The sequence below is a fragment of the Carettochelys insculpta genome, chromosome 21 (assembly GCF_033958435.1).
Source record: "Carettochelys insculpta isolate YL-2023 chromosome 21, ASM3395843v1, whole genome shotgun sequence".
Taxonomy (NCBI): Eukaryota; Metazoa; Chordata; order Testudines; family Carettochelyidae; genus Carettochelys; species Carettochelys insculpta.
This window is the reverse complement of record NC_134157.1, coordinates 11,160,855-11,179,569: the sequence shown is the minus strand read 5'-3', so window position 1 is coordinate 11,179,569 and position 18,715 is coordinate 11,160,855. Positions and strand designations below refer to the sequence as shown.

The 18,715-nt window shown below is 58.0% G+C and overlaps 1 protein-coding gene across 2 annotated transcripts in view; it reads right to left on the bottom strand.

The window, feature by feature from the left end:
• SH2D3C (SH2 domain containing 3C) overlaps window positions 1–18,158 on the bottom strand; it is a 47,125-nt gene extending 28,967 nt beyond the window's left edge. Inside the window, exons 1-2 of one of the 2 annotated variants that reach the window (XM_075015482.1) lie at window positions 18,054–18,158; window positions 8,868–8,907 (exon numbers count right to left, since the gene is read on the bottom strand). In XM_075015482.1, the coding sequence (XP_074871583.1) occupies window positions 8,868–8,907; window positions 18,054–18,091 (78 nt within the window). In that variant the 5' untranslated portion in view covers window positions 18,092–18,158. Of the gene's footprint in view, window positions 1–547; window positions 670–8,867; window positions 8,908–18,053 lie in introns of those variants that run through there. The other variant, XM_075015480.1, reaches the window with a different exon arrangement.
• Between the last annotated feature and the right edge of the window lie 557 nt (window positions 18,159–18,715).

Genomic DNA, 18,715 nt, shown 5'->3' with positions numbered 1-18,715 from the left:
CCTCATCTGCCCTTCTCGGTTGCTCACCAGGGCTCTGCAGCGCAAGTGGCTGCAACGGGATTAGCACCAGTGTGACTGGCTCTCCAGAGCCCAGAGCTGACCAACAAGTGCTGAACCTGGCAGGGACAGATCTGTAAGTGGGGCCAGCGCGTCACCCGTGGGGATCAGACCTCGCTGCCCCCCTGCTGCAGCCTGGGAGCTCCAGGGAGACTGGGGGAGGAGCTGTATGTCTGGGGGATGGGGTTGCCCATGGAGCCTTGAGCTATGTCCCCCGAAAGCAGCAGCCTGGCAAGGGTCAGCTGGGGGGTGTGTGACTGATTTCCCCCCCCTCCCCATAACCCTGCTTGCAGCTGCACCTTCTCCCCCCTTGTCACCCCCTAGAGCCCCCCTGCCCCAGCAGGGAGTGGGGGGGCACCTCCTGCTGCCTCTACCTCACCCACCCGGAGTCCCAGTCCCAGCACCCAGCCCCGACTAACCCCCCCCCCAGCCAGCTCAGCCGGGGGTACCCGGCTCCTGCCCCCCGCCCCGGGGTCAGTCCGCCCCTCACCTGCACTTGCATGAAGGAGCCGCGGTAGAAGCAGCAGGCGGCCGCCGACAGGGCGCTCCAGAGGCTGCACCGCTCGGTCATGATGCCGCGGGGCCCGGCGCTGCGCTGCACCTGCCGGGCCGGGCTCCGCTCCTCTCCCCGCCGCGGCCCGGCTTCAATTTCGGCCGCTTCCACGATTACCTCATCCCTTGTCAGCCTGGGGGCGTGGCTCCACCGGGCCCCGCCCCAGGCCCCGCCCCCAGCCGGCCTGGCGCCCTGGCCCTGCTCAGCCCGGCTGACAGCGAGCCTCCCGCCTGGCCCCGCCCCCTTCCCCAGGCCGCCTCCCGGACGCCCGCCCAGCTCTGCCGACAGAGCATCCTCCCACCTGGGCTCCCCGGCGGCTGGCAGCCAATCACACTGCAGGGAAATCTCCGGAGCTGCCAGCCCCCGGGAGGCGCAGCTGCCCCGGGCAGGGCTTTCTCTCGCATGGCCAGTGCTACCCCACCTCCCCCAAAGGGTCCCTGAAAGGGCGAGTGGCAGGGGACCCCCTCTGAGAGGGAGCCGGCTTGAACCAGCCCAGCTCTGTTTGCTCACATTTATGCTCCGATCCAAAGTGTAAGTTAAACTGGGGGATGCAGGGTCACACCTTGTTTCATCTCCTCGCCCATTCACACTTCCCTGCCTTCCAAAGGACCCAACGCTCCCCTTCTCCTCAACCAGCTCCCCGGCACACCAAGACAGGCACCTGCTCCCAGAGGTACTTGGTACCAGCGGATCTCTGCCCATGGCAGGGTTCTCAGCGCTAACCGGTCTGTAGGTGGTGGGCCAAGTTCATTCCTGGGGCCAGGCTAGTGGCTTTCGTGGGGTAACATCAGGAAAACTCTTGGCCTCCAGGGTGCCTTTGGTACACGTGTGTTTCCCCCCCCCCCCCCCCCCCCCCGCCACCTAACAGGCCAGGCATAGCCCTGCTCTGCCTTGGCTCTCTCCAAACTAGCCTGATCCCCTTCTTCCCTTCACTCTTTCGTGGGGGTGGGTTTCTTAGCTTGGCCATGGGAGAAGTGCTGGTCCCATCTGTGTCAGCTGCCCCATACTGAAAGCCAAACACGGCGGCCAGCTCAGTTAGCCAAAGGACATTGAAACTTAGGCTGCTTGCAAGGGAGGAGAGGAATTCGCTACCTGTCTTGTAACCCAGCCAGCGGTGCATCCCAGGAAGTTCTCCCCTTTCTCCTGAGTTTTGGCTGCTGCACATATTGGATGAGGTGGCCCAGAGGGGGATTAAGAACACAGATTAATCACAACTCTGGGGTTGAGACAAGGCAGGTATGGGGGAGAGGGCGGAGGCTGCAAGTTACTTCTAAATGGCTGGCGCTCCAAATACTGCATATACTAATTCCCACCCACATAGCTACCAACCATGCCCCATCCCCAAAGTCACAGGAAGCACATGCACCTGGGTGACTGGTGCAGAAATGCCTGGTCTATACCAGCAGGTGTTAATTGCTGCCTTGAAGGAGCTAGGTAACTGCCAACACACACAGGTATTTCTGCCGCAGCTAATACATGAATGGTACATTTTTCCAATGCAATTAATTAATTCAAACAAGTCCCTCGCATCCTGAGGAAAGGGCAAAGCAAACGCACACTGCTGTAGAGACATGCTTCTCCCAAGCGACAGCTCCACACAGCCATGCGTGGGAGGATCCAGGAAGGAAACGCAAATGAGACCTGCAGCTGACTCAGTTACAGGGGCTTTGTTCTGTGACACATCAAGGGGCATTACTTTTATCTGAGGGGTGCCTCCTTGTCTCTGGGACCCCTGTAAGGTGGGGAAGCATCAACATCCCATTTCTCAGAAGGGGAAACTGAGGCTGGGCTCAGCAATGAAATGAGAGAGGTAGTCCATGGCACAGCAAGGAACTGAATCTGGGTCTTCGACATCCCAGGCCAGCGCTCCACCCCCTTTGCGATCCTCCCCCAGCATGGGACAAGACATGTCTTCATTGTGCACCTCTTGTGCCAGAGGTACCTTGGGCAGGAAGAGCAGCACAAGGAAGAGTCCTGGAATCCCAGGGGCTAGGAGGTGGTGACTGATAATGCAGGGCTCAGTGGCTGCGAGTATAGCGCCCAATGCCACATGGTGGTGAAAACCCCACTGATGGTGGACAGCGTGTGCGTGCTGAAATCTGCCATGCAGACCTGGAGCTGCACTCCCTTCTTGCTTTTGTTTGATACTGGAGACAGTGACACGCATTCCCATAAGCATCTCCAGCCCTTCACTACTGGAAGGGGAAAGCACAGACTCCCCTTTCATCCTGAAGGAGATGGAGGGATGGAACAGATGGTAGCTTGCAGGGAGACACTGAACTGAAAGAATCTGATTGTGATTTGTCTCCCTGAAAAGCCTGTTTCTCCTTGAAGGATTTTGTTGCTTTCCTCAGGCAGATCTGGAGCTGTGGAAGGACTCAGCTGCTCTCTGGGGAAGCAGGGCTGCTTGGTAGGGGCCTGAGCTCCTAGGCGGATAGCCAGACATAGACAATGTATCCCGCTACTATCTACCTGCCTGCATTTCTAGGGCTGGACCTGATCTGTGCCACACAGCTGCTCTCCGAAGAGCCTGGTATTGCTTGCACAGATTGCATGTTGAGGGAAATCTGGATTGTGTTCTGCAATCCTGACCTACCTCACTCCCTCTCTTTGCAGTTACCAGTCATTCCCCAGACCTGGGGGAGCCAGCCTCTTCCTCAGCATGGGAGTGGGAGTAGTCAGGGCTCAAACTGGGCCAGTTTGTAGTGGCTTGGAAAGCTAGTTGCTTTGCTTTTCCCTTAAGGTTGCCGTGTTCTTTAGAATCTCATCTTGCCCAGGGTCTGACTCTAGCCTGGCCAGTTTCAAGGAAGACTTTCAGGATGTGACCTAGGCTGATGCTGTCATGTCTGCAGGCAGCCTCAAGGCTCATCTACAGGAGGCAAAAAGGGGATATTCTTACTGCTGTAGGCCCAATGGGCACACGGTAGTTTTAACATGAGTTCTTGACATCGGCTAATGCTACCACCAAAGACCACCGATAGGCAAAAGGGTGCATATTCCAATGGGGTTAGCATAAGATGACTGAAAAGCTTCTGTGTGTTAAGATGCAGGCAGTGTCCCATTGTGAAGCTGGCTGGGGCAGAGAGTGGGGTGGGTGGGTAGGGGTAACCTGCTAGGACAGCTTCAAGAACACTAGCTGGTACGAAAAGCCATGTTCAGACACATTACTCCTGGGCTGTGCCCACCTGGCAGCTTAGGGGTATAGCTAGACTTACTGGAAGATCTTCCCCATGAAGGACAATCTTCCAGGGTTAGATTTAGCACGCCTAGTGCAGATGTGCTAACTCGAACCATCAGCACTTGACAGTCTACCCTGGTATCCCTCATGCTCACCAGGAGTAAGGGATGTCGACAGAGTTTTTCCTATCTACCTCCCTCTGTGTAGACAACCAGATAAATCACTCTTAGACTGATGTTCAGATCTAGCGTAGGCCTGACCTTGGTCAGCAAAGCTGACTCTGCCCCCAGTGATGCGACTGAGCTATGTCAGCAGGAGAGGGTCTTCCCTGACCATAGCTGGTGCCATGTGGGGAGAGGCGGCGGTGGGGGTGGGGGGGAATTCTCCACTGTTGATGCAGCGTCTACACCCGACGCGCTGCAGTGCTGTACCTCTGGACAACTCACTTGGGGAGCTCAGAGGACTGGAAAATAATCCCTTTGTCCTTCCCAAGCCTGAGGGAGAAGGCTGTCCGGAGTAAGAAGAGTCAGGGTGATAACCCTGACCATGACCTCTCCCGCTACTGGAGGTGCAGCTTGGTCCCTTTTCTTCAGGGTTGGGGAGACGACAGGTCACTGGAGGGGAAGGCATTTCTACGCAGCACGGCCTGTCTGGGGGTGAGGGCTTAAGACGGCTGAAGCCATTCAATTCCCATTGACGTGACTGAACAATGGGTGTCCACCCCCATAGGCAGCTTGGCACCCCTCGGCCTGAGGCCTGTGTAAAATGTGTTCATTCCCACGTGCTCTCACAGCAGCTTTCGCCCAGCTCATCCCCACTCTAGATGAGCCCCAGGGGCCTGGCCTGGCCTTCCAGCTCCCGGCATTGCAGGGTCAGGTGCTCAGAAAGCCCTGGGGCTTTGCACCATCTGCACTCGTTCACTCCCACGCCAAGGGCATGGCAGATGCTACCGTAGCACTTTGCACCTGTGCCAATGACTACCCAGAATGCAAGCAACAGAGTGGGGCCAGGCCTGCCCAATGAGAGGCCAGCCACCTGCTGTTCCACCGGCCCCCTGTGGTCCGAGACGGACACTTACTCAGCTGGGGGGCGGTTTGCTACTCGTGTGTCATCTTTGCACTGCTGCGTGTATCGCAGGTGTGTATCAGCCAGTGGCAGCAGCTGCTCCCGTGTCAGAATGAAACTGAGAGCAAACCGGGCCAGCAAATAAAGTACTTGGCTCTTTCAGGGACACAGCACAACCACTTCTGTATGCCCAGGGCTCCTCAAGGGAAGCTGCCCAGCCTGCCTGCGCTTGAACTGCAACGGCCTGGGCTCTGGAGTCTGCCAGCACACCTGGCTCTGGGCTGCAGCCCAAGTGCTTCATCCTTGCTTTGCTTGGCTGCAGGGGGACTTGTTGGCTTGTTTCCCAGGCCCGAAGCTCTCCAAGGTGCGGGGGTACGGATGGGGCTGTGGGAACCACTCTCGTGTTAGTCGAGTCTAACCCACGCTGGTTAAGAGCTGATGAAAAGTCAGCCCCGGGCAGCTCTCAGTGTAATCAGGGAGGGCCAAGCTTGGCTGATTTCTCTTTGAAACTCTAGGCCTTGCTAGCACTGATTGTTGCCCAGTCACTTGCAGGGAAGTGCATGTGCTCCCTCCTCTGTCTCCTATCTTTCATTGCTTGGGTGCTGCGGAACAGCTGGGCTGGGTCACTCTAGTCACTTATCGCTTGCAACACAGTCACAGAGACCAAATCCTCAATCTGTGGCCAAGAACTGGGGTTGTACCAGGGCAGATTCCCAACAGGCCAGCACTGCTGCCCTGTTCCCAAGTCAACCTCTTGCTGAGTGGGGAACCTGGGAGCTCTCCCACTACTCCTGCTGCTGCAGTGTTCCCTACAGAGATGCCTGCTGGGATCTAGATTAGCTGGATGCTCTCCCACTGGTGGCTTGCAGCAATGCCTGAAGGGAGACCCAGGGATGGAAGAGGCTCCGATCTAGTTTGCTGGGAGGTGGGAGAGGAAGCAAAAGGGGGACAGTGAGTCTGACACAGAGCCCAGAAAGGAGGTGGAACAATGGCCCTGGCTGGTAGACAAGATGCTGCTCTCTCAACCGGGGGAACTCCCTCGCCAGAGGAAGTTGGGAAGGTCAAGACTATAAAGCCATCAATGGACCTGTCCACTGTGAAGTTATTAGCCAGGCTGGGTAGGGAGGGTGTCCCTAGTCTGCTTGCCAGAAGCTGGGGATGGGCAACAGTGGACGGACCCCTTGATTACTTGTTCTGTTCATTCCCTCTGGGGGCGCTGGCTGCTGTTGGAAGACAGGATGCTGCGCTAGATGGACCTTTGGTCTGACCCAGTCTGGCTGTTCATGTGTGCTGGTAGAGCTATTGCGTTCATTTGCACTGGCAATGCCTCTAACCCCTTAGCCACTAGGATGGGGAGTCTCTCTGCAGAGCACCTTTACCCTCTGCCTGCTCCTGGGTCTGATTCCAGCAAGACAGCACATGAGAGAATGGCAGGTGTCTCGGCGGGCAAAGCTCCAGCCAGGATCATGCTTTATTCCCTGCTCTGCAGTGCCAGCTCCTGAAAGGAGCCAACCACTCCTTGACCTGGAGAGCCTTGACCCCAGGAGTGGGAAAGTATCAGATAAAGCCAGGCAGAAAGGACCTGCAGCAGCAGCAGCCACTGGTTCCCACCCTGGGGACAGTACAATTCTCACTGTGGAACTCTGCCTGACCCTCAACCAGCTTTATCAGGCCATGCAACCAACTTTCATCCAGCTGAGAAGGTCCCTGGGGCAGGGTCCTTGCCTTTGCATCACTGTAGTCACACATAAGCCCTCCAGCTAGGATTTCAATGGGTGCAAAGGCCTTGAGCTGGCCGGCTCTCGGCCTGGGCTGAGCATACCCTGGTGAAGATGTAAGGTACACAGGAGTAAGTTACAGGAATTTACACACACACACACACACACCCACCCACCCACCCTGGCTCGTGGTAAGCTAGCACACTAACCTGTCCAAGCAAATCAGAGCAAACCCAAACCGGCCCAGTTCACCCCTACACCCAAACTGCCCCAAATGATGAATGCGCTCAATCGGGACAGGACACCTGGCAGCTGGGGACTCTGGGGGCTCACCAAGCTGAAGGCTCTGCATGGTTTATACCCATCTCTGTGTTTTAGTTAACATGAGTTATAAAGCACTCCCATTGTGGTCTGAGTGCCTGTACAAACAGGACACCAACACGCATATCGGCTAAAGTGAATTCCCTCCCTGCCTCCCCAGCACTTTCCCTGACCCTTCCAGGAGCAGGTGCTTATCTCGTGCCCCTGTCCGCTTGGGCGCCAGTTCAAAGTCTGGACAGCAGCACTAAATGTAAGCTCCCAACTAGCCACCCCTGCGAGGGGCCTGGCTCTCTGAGGGGTTTGTGTGCTCAGCACTTCCTGACACTGGGCTCCACTACGCTATCTCAAGCTGGATCTGATGTGCATCTGATGAAGTGAGTCTGTGCTCACGAAAGCTCATGCTCAAAACTTTTCTGTTAGTCTATAAGGTGCCACAGGGCCCTTCGTTGCTATCTCAAGCCGGACGCCCAAGTTCTCCGCCAGTGTGGAAAGCCTGGCCTGGGGCTGTTGTGAGGGGAACACAGGGAACCAGTCTGAGCCATCCGCTCACGGGTCACTGACTGAACGGTGCCTGGAGGCAACTTCCATTCGCTATTGAGCTGGGGTGGGTGTGAGCAGCTGCTGCAGAGGCTAAGGACACTGTGTTCTGTGGAAAAGCTCTGCAGCCCTCTCCCCTGACCCAGGCGTTCCCCTGCCTGCTCCTTGGAGCAACTCCCTAGCAAGGCTGCAGAAAGGCAGGCTCCCCCCTAAAGCCAGCCAGCTCCCCGGGGAACTGCTGGCACTGTGCAAGGAGCTCGCGAGAATGTTAATAGTTTGCTGGAGGATAAGCGAAGGATTTGGAGAGATTTGCACCAACTTTCATGTGACTGCTCCAGCACGGCTGATATGCTGCTTTTTCCCTTATTAAGGCTGAGTGATGAGGACGCCTGCCAGGGCCTATGCTGGCCGTGCCCCTGAGAGAGCGGAGACCCCTCCCCGTGGCCCAGAGCATGAAACGAAGGCAGCTCCAGCCTCCCCTCCTGCTCTGTGGGCTGCTTGTGAGAAGGGTGGGGGGGGGGGATCCTTCCACTGCCTCCCTTTGCACCAGCCTCAAAGGCAGCAAAGTGACCCTGCAGCTGCCAAGAGCTCAGCTCTGCTCCTCACAGCAGAGATGGGGTGAACCAAAGCCCTGGGTCCAGGTGCCTAAGCCAGGATTGGGAGGGATTTGTGGGTGCGCTTACACTGTAACTGGTGGGGTGACTGCAGACATACCTGAGTAGGGTGGATATCAACAGCAGGCTGGGATTCAGTGGGGTCTGTACAAGACAACCTGGGCAGGTAGTCTGGGCTAAACTCAGCACTGCTGGACAGGCGTGAGCGTGGGTATGTCTACAACTGGCAATGGGAGGCCAGCTGGCCGCGCTGTACGTCGTGGCCAAAGAGGGAACCCACGATAGGCTGGATGGGAGTTGGGGATGGGATGACCCACAGCTCTGGATTCACAGGCAGGGCTTGGTCTCTTCTCTGCATGAAAAGGCTGGCCAGCAGGCAGCCAGACCTGCTGCAAGGTGCTAATGGCCACGCTCCAGGCAAGAACACTGGGTGGCTCCCCCTGGGTAACAGCCCTACAAGGGCAAAGAGAGCTGATCAGAGTAAATGGCAAATGGGATTCCCTAGCCCTGCATGCAATCAGACCACATCCAGGGGCTGGTACCCAGCATCTCTCTCCTTCTCTGATACTAATGCTCCTCCTGGAGCACACGGAGGGAGAGGAAACCACCAACGTCCCGACTCTCAGATGCATTTCGAGAGGCCCTAAAGATTGTAGCAGCTCTGGCATTCCAAGGGGCAGGTGCCCCTGCTCTCCACCCTGCTGCAGGAGCTGAAAGGTGGCTGCAGCCGCTCTTACAGTCCTTGCTTCTCCCCAAAAAAGTCAAAGCTTGCAGGGGCCAGAACAGCACGCAAGGCACACTGTAGAAAGGGGAGCGTTTCTTACCTTAACATATTCACTGCAGGACTCTGGGCCTTCTGGGGCACTAGGAGAAACAAAAAGGAGTTGATGACTATCAGAGTGACAGCTGTAAAACTTGGTCACTGTGTCCCCCAGGCCTGTCCTTTTGTCACCAGCTGGCAGACCACACTGGGACTGGCCTCAGGGTTTCTGGGCTCTCTCTGTCTCATCTCCTGGACTCTGCTCAAGCAGCTGAAAGGAGGGTTCCAGGGTAAGCCCAGCTGGCACTAACCTTTAGGTGGGCTGCTCAGACAAGGTGAAGAGGGGCAGGAGAGGGAGGGTACATTCTGGTATGTGCTCTCTGCTGTCCCTAAAGTCCCCTCGGCAGAAAGGCCCAGCAGCTGCAGACCTAGGGCTTGTACACATGTTTATTTCCTCTGTTCCCCATGGCACTGAAGCACAACAGAGCTGCTCCTGTGTGAGGCCATGCCCCAGAGGAGGGAGGGGGAAGCCCCAGGTCACTCAAGTCCATAGGGCCTTTCCCAGATGGGGACTTAGCCAGGCACCAGACGTCCTTGCTGAACAGCTACGAGAACAAATGTGTTTTCATTTAAAGTTCCCAGAGCCCTGGCACCCCCTCCCGCGGCCGTGGGGCTTAGCATCCCCAGTGCAGTCGGAGAAGAATGAAATCTTTCTTGTGGGATCGCTCCTGAAATCGGCTTGGGGGCTGTGAGTGGGGCCAGACTCTCCGCGTCGTCTGGGCTTGCTCCCACCTCTGGAGTTCGTGGCAGCTGAGCCAGAACCTGGGGGAGGTGACAGAGCTGTGAGGAATCCTCCCAGGCCCACGAGGGCTAGGATGGGGGTAAGGGAGCAGGGAGACCCAGTGCATGGGCTCTCCGGGTTTCGCTAATCCCCTCCCCCCGATTCCCGGGAGGAAGATGCTCATTCTTGACTTCCCATCAGTCGGCCCTGGATTTCCATCCTGTTCGGGGAAGAGCGCGTCACTGGGACACATGGGCTTTCACAAGTGCTTCCCCTGCACTTTCCTGCCCTCCTGGATGCTCCAGCTGGAGCCCGGGGGAGCTCCATAGGGCGGAAAGGGCTGGGACGGCAGGCCCAGAATAACTTGCAGGATCATGGGTCAAGCACCAGACAGTGGCTGCACCCGCCCTAGGAGGGTTGGTCAGGAAACAGCCACCCCCCAGCTTGTTACACCCTGCCCTGCAGGGAGCCGGCCGCACAAACCAATCCGCGAGAGCTGCCGGTTTCCGCTAAGCCCCATGGGAATGCTGGCAGGAGAGGGGCTCAGCCTGTTAAAAGGGCAGGATGCCGCTCCCCTCGACGGCAGCGGTACAGGATCAGGAGGGGAGGGATTGCGCACCCTGTCTGTAACCAAGTCTCCATGGGCGGGAGCTTTGCTTAAACACTTAGAAACTGGCACCCCTCTCCTGGCCCCATCTAACCCTGCAGAACTGAAGAGAGTCACTAACGTCCCTCGCCCTTCTGGTCGCAAAAAGAAACCCCTCTCGGTGCAGGGCTCTCGGGGCCAGGCTGCAATCCGAAGGGAGCGCCTGCTCCACCCACCAGGGGAATTACCCCATTGACTCTTACACCCAACTCGGCCACTCAAGGAACTAACTCCAGCCGCTGAGAACGGTCATTGTCTTGTACAGGATGTTTAGGCACCGACCTCGCCCCCTGCTAAAAGGCTTCCGTGTTCGGGGTGTGAGCTGCAGCTGGCTGCAGTATGCAGGCTTAGGGGGAGTGGAGCAGCCAGTTGTATCCAGCTGGAGCAGCAGGGGTAGCTGAGGGACTGGGACTATGATGGCCTGAGCTGGAATTGGGCTGGGACACTGGCACTAATAGCTCCATTCCTACCAGCAGCGGGGGCTTAGCGCCAGGACAAGAATCAGAACTCAAGCATAGTTTTAGCCCAAAGATGCGGCACTTCCAGCTGCCTCGCTAGAGCACTGGGGAGGTAAGGAAGGACACTGCCCCCCCCACTTCAGGGGGGTCTCTTTGGAGGTCTCCCCTCCAACTCCTGAGCTATTGCAACTGGTCTGAGCGTGCCAGAGCTGCCAGGGCTGCAGCCCAAGGTAACACAGCCACAAGCTATGGACCATGCTGTATAACTAGGGCGTGACCGACACTGAAAATGTTTGTCGGCGTAGCTGGGGCAGCCAGGGCCTAAACCGCACATGCCTGAGCAATGCTGTGACGCTCTCAGAAGCGTGTCTGTTGATGGAGCTTGGGGAGATGCGTTCTTACGCGCCCCGGCAGAAAATCTGCTGCAGCTCTGGCTGCGCTCCAGAGCCGAGCTTGCCATTAACTCCCGGTTTAATCTTCCTCTGCAAATCAGTCAGGCGCCAGCTGGGGAGCCCTTGGGAGACGGCAGGTTTACGAATTCCAGAGGCTCAGCACAGCAGCCTGACGGAGGGCAGTGTGCTGCTGGTGGGAGCTGTGCTGGAAGCGGGCATGTGGCCTCCAGTGCATGCTGCCGCTGCCAGGGTTCCTGAATATGAGCCTTGTTGGCTGGATGCTCTGGGAACAAAAGGACTGGTTTTAAGATGCCCGTGTTGGCCAGGCACAAATAAGATCAGCATACGGCCCTGCATGGCCTGGTGTCTTGACATGAGCCACGCGTGGCCTGTGTATCTTGGCCTGTATGGGGCACGCTGCTGTTGATCTGTCTTAATTCTTGTCTGTAAGTTGCAGCTCCAGATCCCCATGCAGCTCCAGCAAACCCAGCCTTAGGGCACTGCACGCAAGGCGGCTGCCCTAGGCCCTGTTCCTTCAGAGCCCAAGCTCCCATTGACTGTAGTAGCCTGCTGCCTCGGACCCTGCCAACCAGCTGGGCCGGCTCTGTCCAGGAGTGAGCTGAAACCCCAGAGCTTTTAATCCCAGTCAGACTCCTTGATCCAGGCACAGGGAGCAGCCACTTTAATCTTCAAAAATTAAACGGTGACTGGAGTTGTGCTGGGCCAGCGGCAGAGGTCAGCTGCCCCCTTCCTGCAGAGGGGACCAGTGACCAGGAGAAGCGCAGGGGCCAGCGGTTGAAATGCGGCATCTATCTTACAGGTGTCAGAACAGCAACGTGACCTGGAAAATTTACAGACTTCCACATTGGGGGGGAGCGATAGCTCAGTGGTTTAAGCACTGGCCTGCTAACTCCAGGGTTGAGCGCTCAGCTCTTGAGGAGGCCATTAAGCAGTCTGGGGCAAATAGATTTAAAAAGGAAAAAAAATGTATTATAATCTGTCATGGATGGTGCTTGGCCCTGCCAAGAGGGCAGGGAACTGGACTCAATGACCTCCTGAGGTTCCATCCAGCTCAACGAGAGGTGTGATGGGTACCCATGGTGCCACAGCCTACCTGTGGGACACCAGGCTCCTTAAACATACAGGTGGATAGAGAGAGAGCAAATGCAGGCGTGTGCTGCTGAGAACCACCCCTGGCCCTGCCATAGACTAGGAAGTGCCTGCTGGAACAGCTGGTCTTCCAAGCAGAGTGCAAGGGCCTGGTCCAGGCCCTGCCCTTCTCTGCTGCTTGGAAGGTGGGTGAGGGCCAGGACAGGACAGGAGGTGCAAGGCCTGGGAAGAATTCTACAGCACAGGAAAGGGCCCAGCGTAGCAGGTGGGGGCACCTAACCAAGACTGTGGTGGGTTTGGGGTTGTGAGGCTGCTGTGATTTAGTGCAGCCCCAGAGCCTGGCATTTCAGCAGCAGCCTAGACTCTAGGGGAAGCTTAAAGCCACCTCCTTCTGGGATGGTTTTCCACAGGTGGAAAATTGCGTCTTACCCTTGCGCCGTTACAACTCGCAATGAGCTATATAGAGAGGAGCCATCTGGATCCAGCTAAGCACATGATTAACTTCAAGCCTGTGCGTAGCCTGTATGAATCAGTGTCACGACTCACAGGCTTAAATTGACACAAGCCCCCAGGAGCTTTGCAGTCAATGGAGCTGCAACTTCCCAGGGCCGTGGCCAACTGAGCCTGCCCTTGCAGACAAACTGCCCTCTTTCCAGAGCCCCAATGCACGAGTGGGGGTTCTGCTACTTGTGTACCAGCCCTGCTTTCTCAAATGCTCGCACAAAGAGGGAAGCCTTAAAAGCCGTGTGTGACACGACCAATATTTTACATTGATTTGTAAACTTTTACTGCTGTAAATGCTTGAGTTCCCCTTTCCGCCTGCTGGGGGGTGAGAGCCAGGAGGTGTTAGGACTGTCTCCTGTTTATGCTGCACCCTGTGGTTTGCAGCCTGTCTGTCCCTCTGCAGGGGCTGTTTGTGAGGCAGAGCTGATGCAGCATGCTAGCAATGAGATTCGCATGCTGTGCTCTCTGGGAGACGTTAGGTTTGTTCTCTCCTAGGTTGTTTTCCCCTAGTCTCTTCAGGTTGGTTCTTTGTGTGTAAGAAACACATCAGCCACTCTCCTGTGTGCTACCCACATCCTACTATTAGAATAAGCCAATCGGAGCCCCTGACACCACGGGGAGTTAGGTCAGGGTTATTACCCTCATTTACATTGGGGGTGGTGGGGAGGAGGAATGAGTCATCAAAGTGAAATGACTTGACCAAAGCCACAGCGAGCCTGAGCCTGTATTAGCCCCTCAGAGTCCCGAGCTCCCAGTCCTGTGCTCCTTCCGCTAGGTCATGCTGCCTTGCAGCAGGTGTGGCATATGCTTAGGGCCAGGTACCGGCTATCCTCTGCTGCAGCTGGTAGAAGACAGTGGACCTCTGGCCAGGAACCTCTGCAGCTGCTGAGAGCCAGGGATGATACCTAAGCTGCAGGTGCCAGGGGACGGAGCATGGAGTCTAAGAACCTGGTTCTGCAGCAAGCAGAGCCCACTCCCACTCCAGTTTTACCTCCTGGCTCTAGACTACCTCATATTTCATTCATGTTACACGTGAGGCTGCATATCAGTGACTGAGTTTTGCGCCAGAGAACTACACAAGACTGGGGCCCCGTCGCCTGGGGGAGGCCCCAGTGCGTGGAATCCAGAGCTAGACTACAAAACATGAGTTGATGCTCAGTGGGACCTGACACTGCACTAACCCCTGAGCCAGGCCTGTTTCAAGGGCCAGGCATGTGATTGGATGCAGATTTCCCTCCTGATCCGGCCCTGGGCCCTACCAGGCTGCAGGGGGGTTAGCAACACCCAACCCAGCTTGCCACAGTGCCCTACACCAAGCCTTTGCTGGGGGGCTGGCTTCCCTTGGAAGCTGGAGCTGCCAGCAGGAGAGGACACTCCCCTTCTCCCTGCCAGCCCCGCTGGCGTTTTCCGGGTGCTGCCAGGATGCTGGGGCAAGGCCGGGTCTGGGCTGGTGGGGGTTTTAAAAATCTGCTCCCTCGCTGCCCCAGCTGCAGCCTCCAGAGGGGCTGGGTCAGACAGAGATCAGCCGGGGCTTGGGAATCTGTCAGAAAAAACAAAGGGTGGGGGAAGGGGGACTCTGGGCAGGAAATTGGGAGCATGAGAGCAGCTAGGGAGTGGAACTGAGGAGGCTCTTGCCCGCTCTCCCAGCGCTCTGCAAAGCCAGCCAGGGCTGTGGCTAAGGAACGGCAATGCTCCCATCCCAGCATCCGCTGCCAGAGAGCCCCGGCTGCCACTCAGCGCTGGGGAAGAATGAAATGTCTATAAATAGCCCCCTCTCCTAACTGCAAGCAGATGCTGTGCCGGCGCCTGGGCCCTCCGAGAGACGCTAGTGGCTGCAGTATGCAGAGCGCTGTGTGGCTGAAAGGCCGGCAGATGCTTGAATGAGACTCAAACATTCTTGAAGCCGGTCAAAGCGCCTGGGAGAAATTCCAGTGCTCCCGTTGGAATGAGGCCCCGCTGCCCCACAGCCCTGGCCGCCTGGCCTGGAATGCCTCGCGGGGGGAGGGGCAGGTTTGCGGGCACTTCCCTGGTACTCGCGGTGGAAAGCCGGGCTGAGGGGCTGAACCCAATGTGCCACTCGCTGCTGGTTTCAAAATTGAAGCACCTTTACTTCCAGCTGCTCCTGCTGCAGCCCCTTGTGTTTCACCACGGGAGGCCGCTCCGGGGGCAAGATGCTCCTTGTCCCACCTGCACCTCACGTCCAAAAAGTATTCTTAATCTTGGGTGTACCTCTTCTGCTCTGGGGCAAGTGCCAATGAATGGAGCACTGGGCTGGAACTTAGGACTCTGCTACTGGCCTGCCGGGTGACCTTGGTCAAGTCACCTATTGTTCTTGAGTGCCTCATTTTTCCCCGCCTATAAAATGGGAATAACAATTGTTGCATCCTTTTATAATGCACTTGCGCTCCATTGATGATGATACTGTGGGTTTGTATCAGGGATTTTTCACTGCAGTTTCTGCAGGGGCGTAGCTAACCACGTGCTAACACTTTCCTGGGGGAAGCACTATTTTCACTAGCCCTGTGTATATTCACTGTTGTCAGCAAAGTCAAGTCCGTTTCTTCCAGTAACCGTTTTTGTTCCTTGTTAATTACCCCAGGTATAATTCAGCCTCTGGTTAGTCCATCTGGTCACATGCAGGGCATTACACCTGTCTGCAACAAACCAGTCACTAGCCTCTCCTGGCAGCTGGTTTCTTCTAAAGAACCCATACTCTCTGCTACAGCGCTTCTTTTGCATTAAAAAAGAGAGGAGCCGGTACCCAGCTGGCTCTCTGCCCTCACCCCCACAGCCAATCCCAGGGCTGAGGCTGCTGAGGTGCTGGTACTGAGTACCGGAACTAAACAACCGCTGCTCCCTAGTGCCACTCATGCCTGGAACACTCATCCTGGAACTTCGGAAAGGCTTTGTCCAGCCGTTGGCAATCCCCCACAGGGATGGATTGTAGTAGCTCTCTACTGCCACATGCAGCAGCATGGAGGGTTTCACTCTGGTTCCTCTTTCAGCACCGCTTGCTCTAAGAACAACGTGGACACCTGGGTATCGCTCCTCTGGTTCAGGAAGCTGCATTTCCCCCATTACTGTGATTGTTTTCACTTCGCCCCTGGCATGAAAGCACCGCACCCAGGCTGGCCGGGCAGAGGCTGAACTTTCCTGGTCACGCACACCCCACAACCATCAGCATTACAAAGATTAAAGGCCCCTGACAAATGACAGGCTCCCCAGACAGTGGCGGCTACTGCTACAGGGTGTGCCTCTGAGCATTTTCCTGAGGCAGAGCTGTGTATCTGTTTATAGGGCTCAGCTCGGAAGGGCTAGTTCCTTGGAAGGAGAATACACAAAGGGGACACACTAGTCCACCTTTTATTTTAGTGGATTATTCCCTGGCTGCAAGAGTGAGGAGGGGAGAGGGTGCATGGAGGATGGAGAATTTTCCTGATTAGCAGCCGCCCCCTGCTCCTGACCAGTGGGAATGGTTCAAGGTGAGCTCCAGAACCCAGCATGACTGATGAATCCTCAACTGCATGGGGAGAAGAGCTAGATCCAGAATATGGATTGGCCCCATATCACAGGGGTGCTTGAGGGTGGCACGAGGGAAGCTGGACCTTTTGGGCACAGCGGCTGAGAGGAAAGCAACTCTATTCCTAGCTATGGACTTATGGTCAGACCTGTCAGACAACTGCACTGCACTTGATACAGCTGGTTAAAGCACCAGCCTCGCTCCTTGGCCCTGATCCCAGGGGGTACAAGAATGACAGGTGCAACCTGAGCCTGGCTGGACTTACGTGGGATACTGCACCGGAGTGGATCTAGATCAGAACAGCAGGCTGGAGAGCCGTGAACAGCTCCCGAGTGGACCAGCAGGAGCTGCTTGAATGTCAAGATTAGGCTCCAGTGCTAAAGCTAGGAGAGATCCCCACTGCACTAACACGGGCTGCGTCAGTACTAAGCTCTAGGGGCAGTGGCGCATGAAGGCAGCGTGTACCGTATCTTCCCCCGTAGCTCCCTGTGGCATCTACACTCCCGTCAGTGCATTAAATTATGGCCTCTACAGGGCAATACTCAAGACCATGGGGGGAAAGTGGAGGGGAGTCTTACAGCTGGACATCACCCTCCAGTGGACCTCCTTGAACATTAGCAAGCATCAGCCAGCACGGGGGAAAGGTGCCCTTGCTGGCCCTGGGCAGGGACAGCCAGTCCCAGCCTTGCATCTCCGGCCTCCTCTCCCCCTCCCGGGAGAAGTGAGAGAGTCCACCAAGACAGGGGGGGTCCAGGAGACGGGATGTGGACGAGTGCTGGCTGGAGTCATCTATGGAACATCTTCTCTGTCCTTAGCCAGGGCCTAGCTGCAGGGCAGGGCCTGAGGCCATGAAGACAACACCACGGTTTATGTGCACCCAGGAGGCACCGAAGAAACGACCGTTTCCATAACTGGTCTGGCCCAGCCCTGCGTGTGCCCAGCTCCGGAGAGAGCTAGTTCCTCCCCCTGCCCCATGTCCGGCTCGCCTGTCTTCCCAACCAGGGCGCGCACTGACTGCGGCCCCATCGCTGCCTCCCCTCTCATGGGCTTGCCCCCTCCCTGCCCTGGCAATGGGGTCCAGGGCCACAAGCCACTGAGACAAGAGTTCCTGTCCCCGGCCAGCCTTGCCGCCACCCTACCTGGGATGCCGAGCAGTTGCTGAAGCTGCCTCGCCTCGGGTTCCCCAGGAAATGGGGCCCAGCCCTGCGTGCAGGGGTTGCAGGCAGTAACCGGCTCAATGTGGATCTGTCTCCTGCTGAAGTTGCAGGAGCCAGCTGGGCCCCTTCCTGCCCATATCCTGCTTTGCCGGGGCTAGTGCCAGGAACTCTCCTTTCCGCCCGCACGGCATCACTCCTCTCCCAAAGACTAAGCTCATGACCCCCCTTCCCCACTCCCCAACGGGCAGCGGGGCCCCTCTCCTATCCCTCTGGCTGGATCAGCCCAGGCCCTAGCAACCCCCAGCAGGCAGGCAGCAGAGGCGGGGGGCAGCTGGAGAAGGCTCAAGCTCCCCATTCTTGCTGACCACCCTGGATCCCAAACCTGAAGCGCTGGGAGTGGGTGGGGGGACTGCAGGCCCCCCCAGACCCACGGGGCTTTGCTAAGCACATGGAGCCTCCCCAGGGAGCCGGCCAGGGGCTGGTGCTCTGTGACACCCCGCCCCCCCAACCAGGCGCTGCGCTCCCGCCCGCTTTGCGCTCCAGCGCGTGTGCGCTTCCCCGGAGCGATCCCCTGCCGCGTGGGCCGGGCACCGGGGCGCCTCCGCGGCCACCCCCGGGCCCGAGCGGGGAGCTCCGCGCGCGGCTTCGCGGCCCCTGCTGCGCCCCCGCGGGGGACACTCACCCGCCTGGGCCGTGGGGCCTCCTGCCCACCTCGGTCATCGGGCCGGCCGCCTGCGAGGGAGTTTGAGCGCTGAAGTTGGCGAGGGCTGAGCCGGGCCGAGCCGGGCCCGCCCTTCCCTCCGCCTCCGGCCCTGCCTCCGCCCTCCCAGGCCCGGCCCGGCCCGGCCGGCGGGATGCAGCGCGGCGCGGGGCCCGGGAGAGATCCCTCCCCACCCGGGCCTGGCCCAGCAGCGGGCGGAGGGAGGGGGCGTGGGCTGGGCTCCCTGGAGTCCCGAGCCGCTGGCCTGGCTCTGCGCTGCGGTAAAGCCCAGGCACCGGCATCGGGCCTGGCCCAAGCCGGGGAGAGAAGCGATGGGCCAAGCTGGTGTAAAGCAGCGCCGCATGGCGGGGGAGGGCAGCACAGACCCCTCCAACTGGGCCCAGCGCAGGACCCAGGGAACAGGCAAACCCCAGGTAGAGCCAAGCGGTGGGTCTGAGTCGTCCCCCCCCGCCCCAGCGAAGGGAACTGCCCCTGGCACCGCACCCAGCCTCCGGGCCTAGCGCTCTGCCGCCCACTGAACGGCCGCATCCGGAGCCTGCGAGTCCTGCTAAAGAGCTGGGTCCTGTGCCGCTGGGGGCGCCTGCTGCGGTCAGGCTGGGTTGTGGTGTCCCCGCACCTGCCCC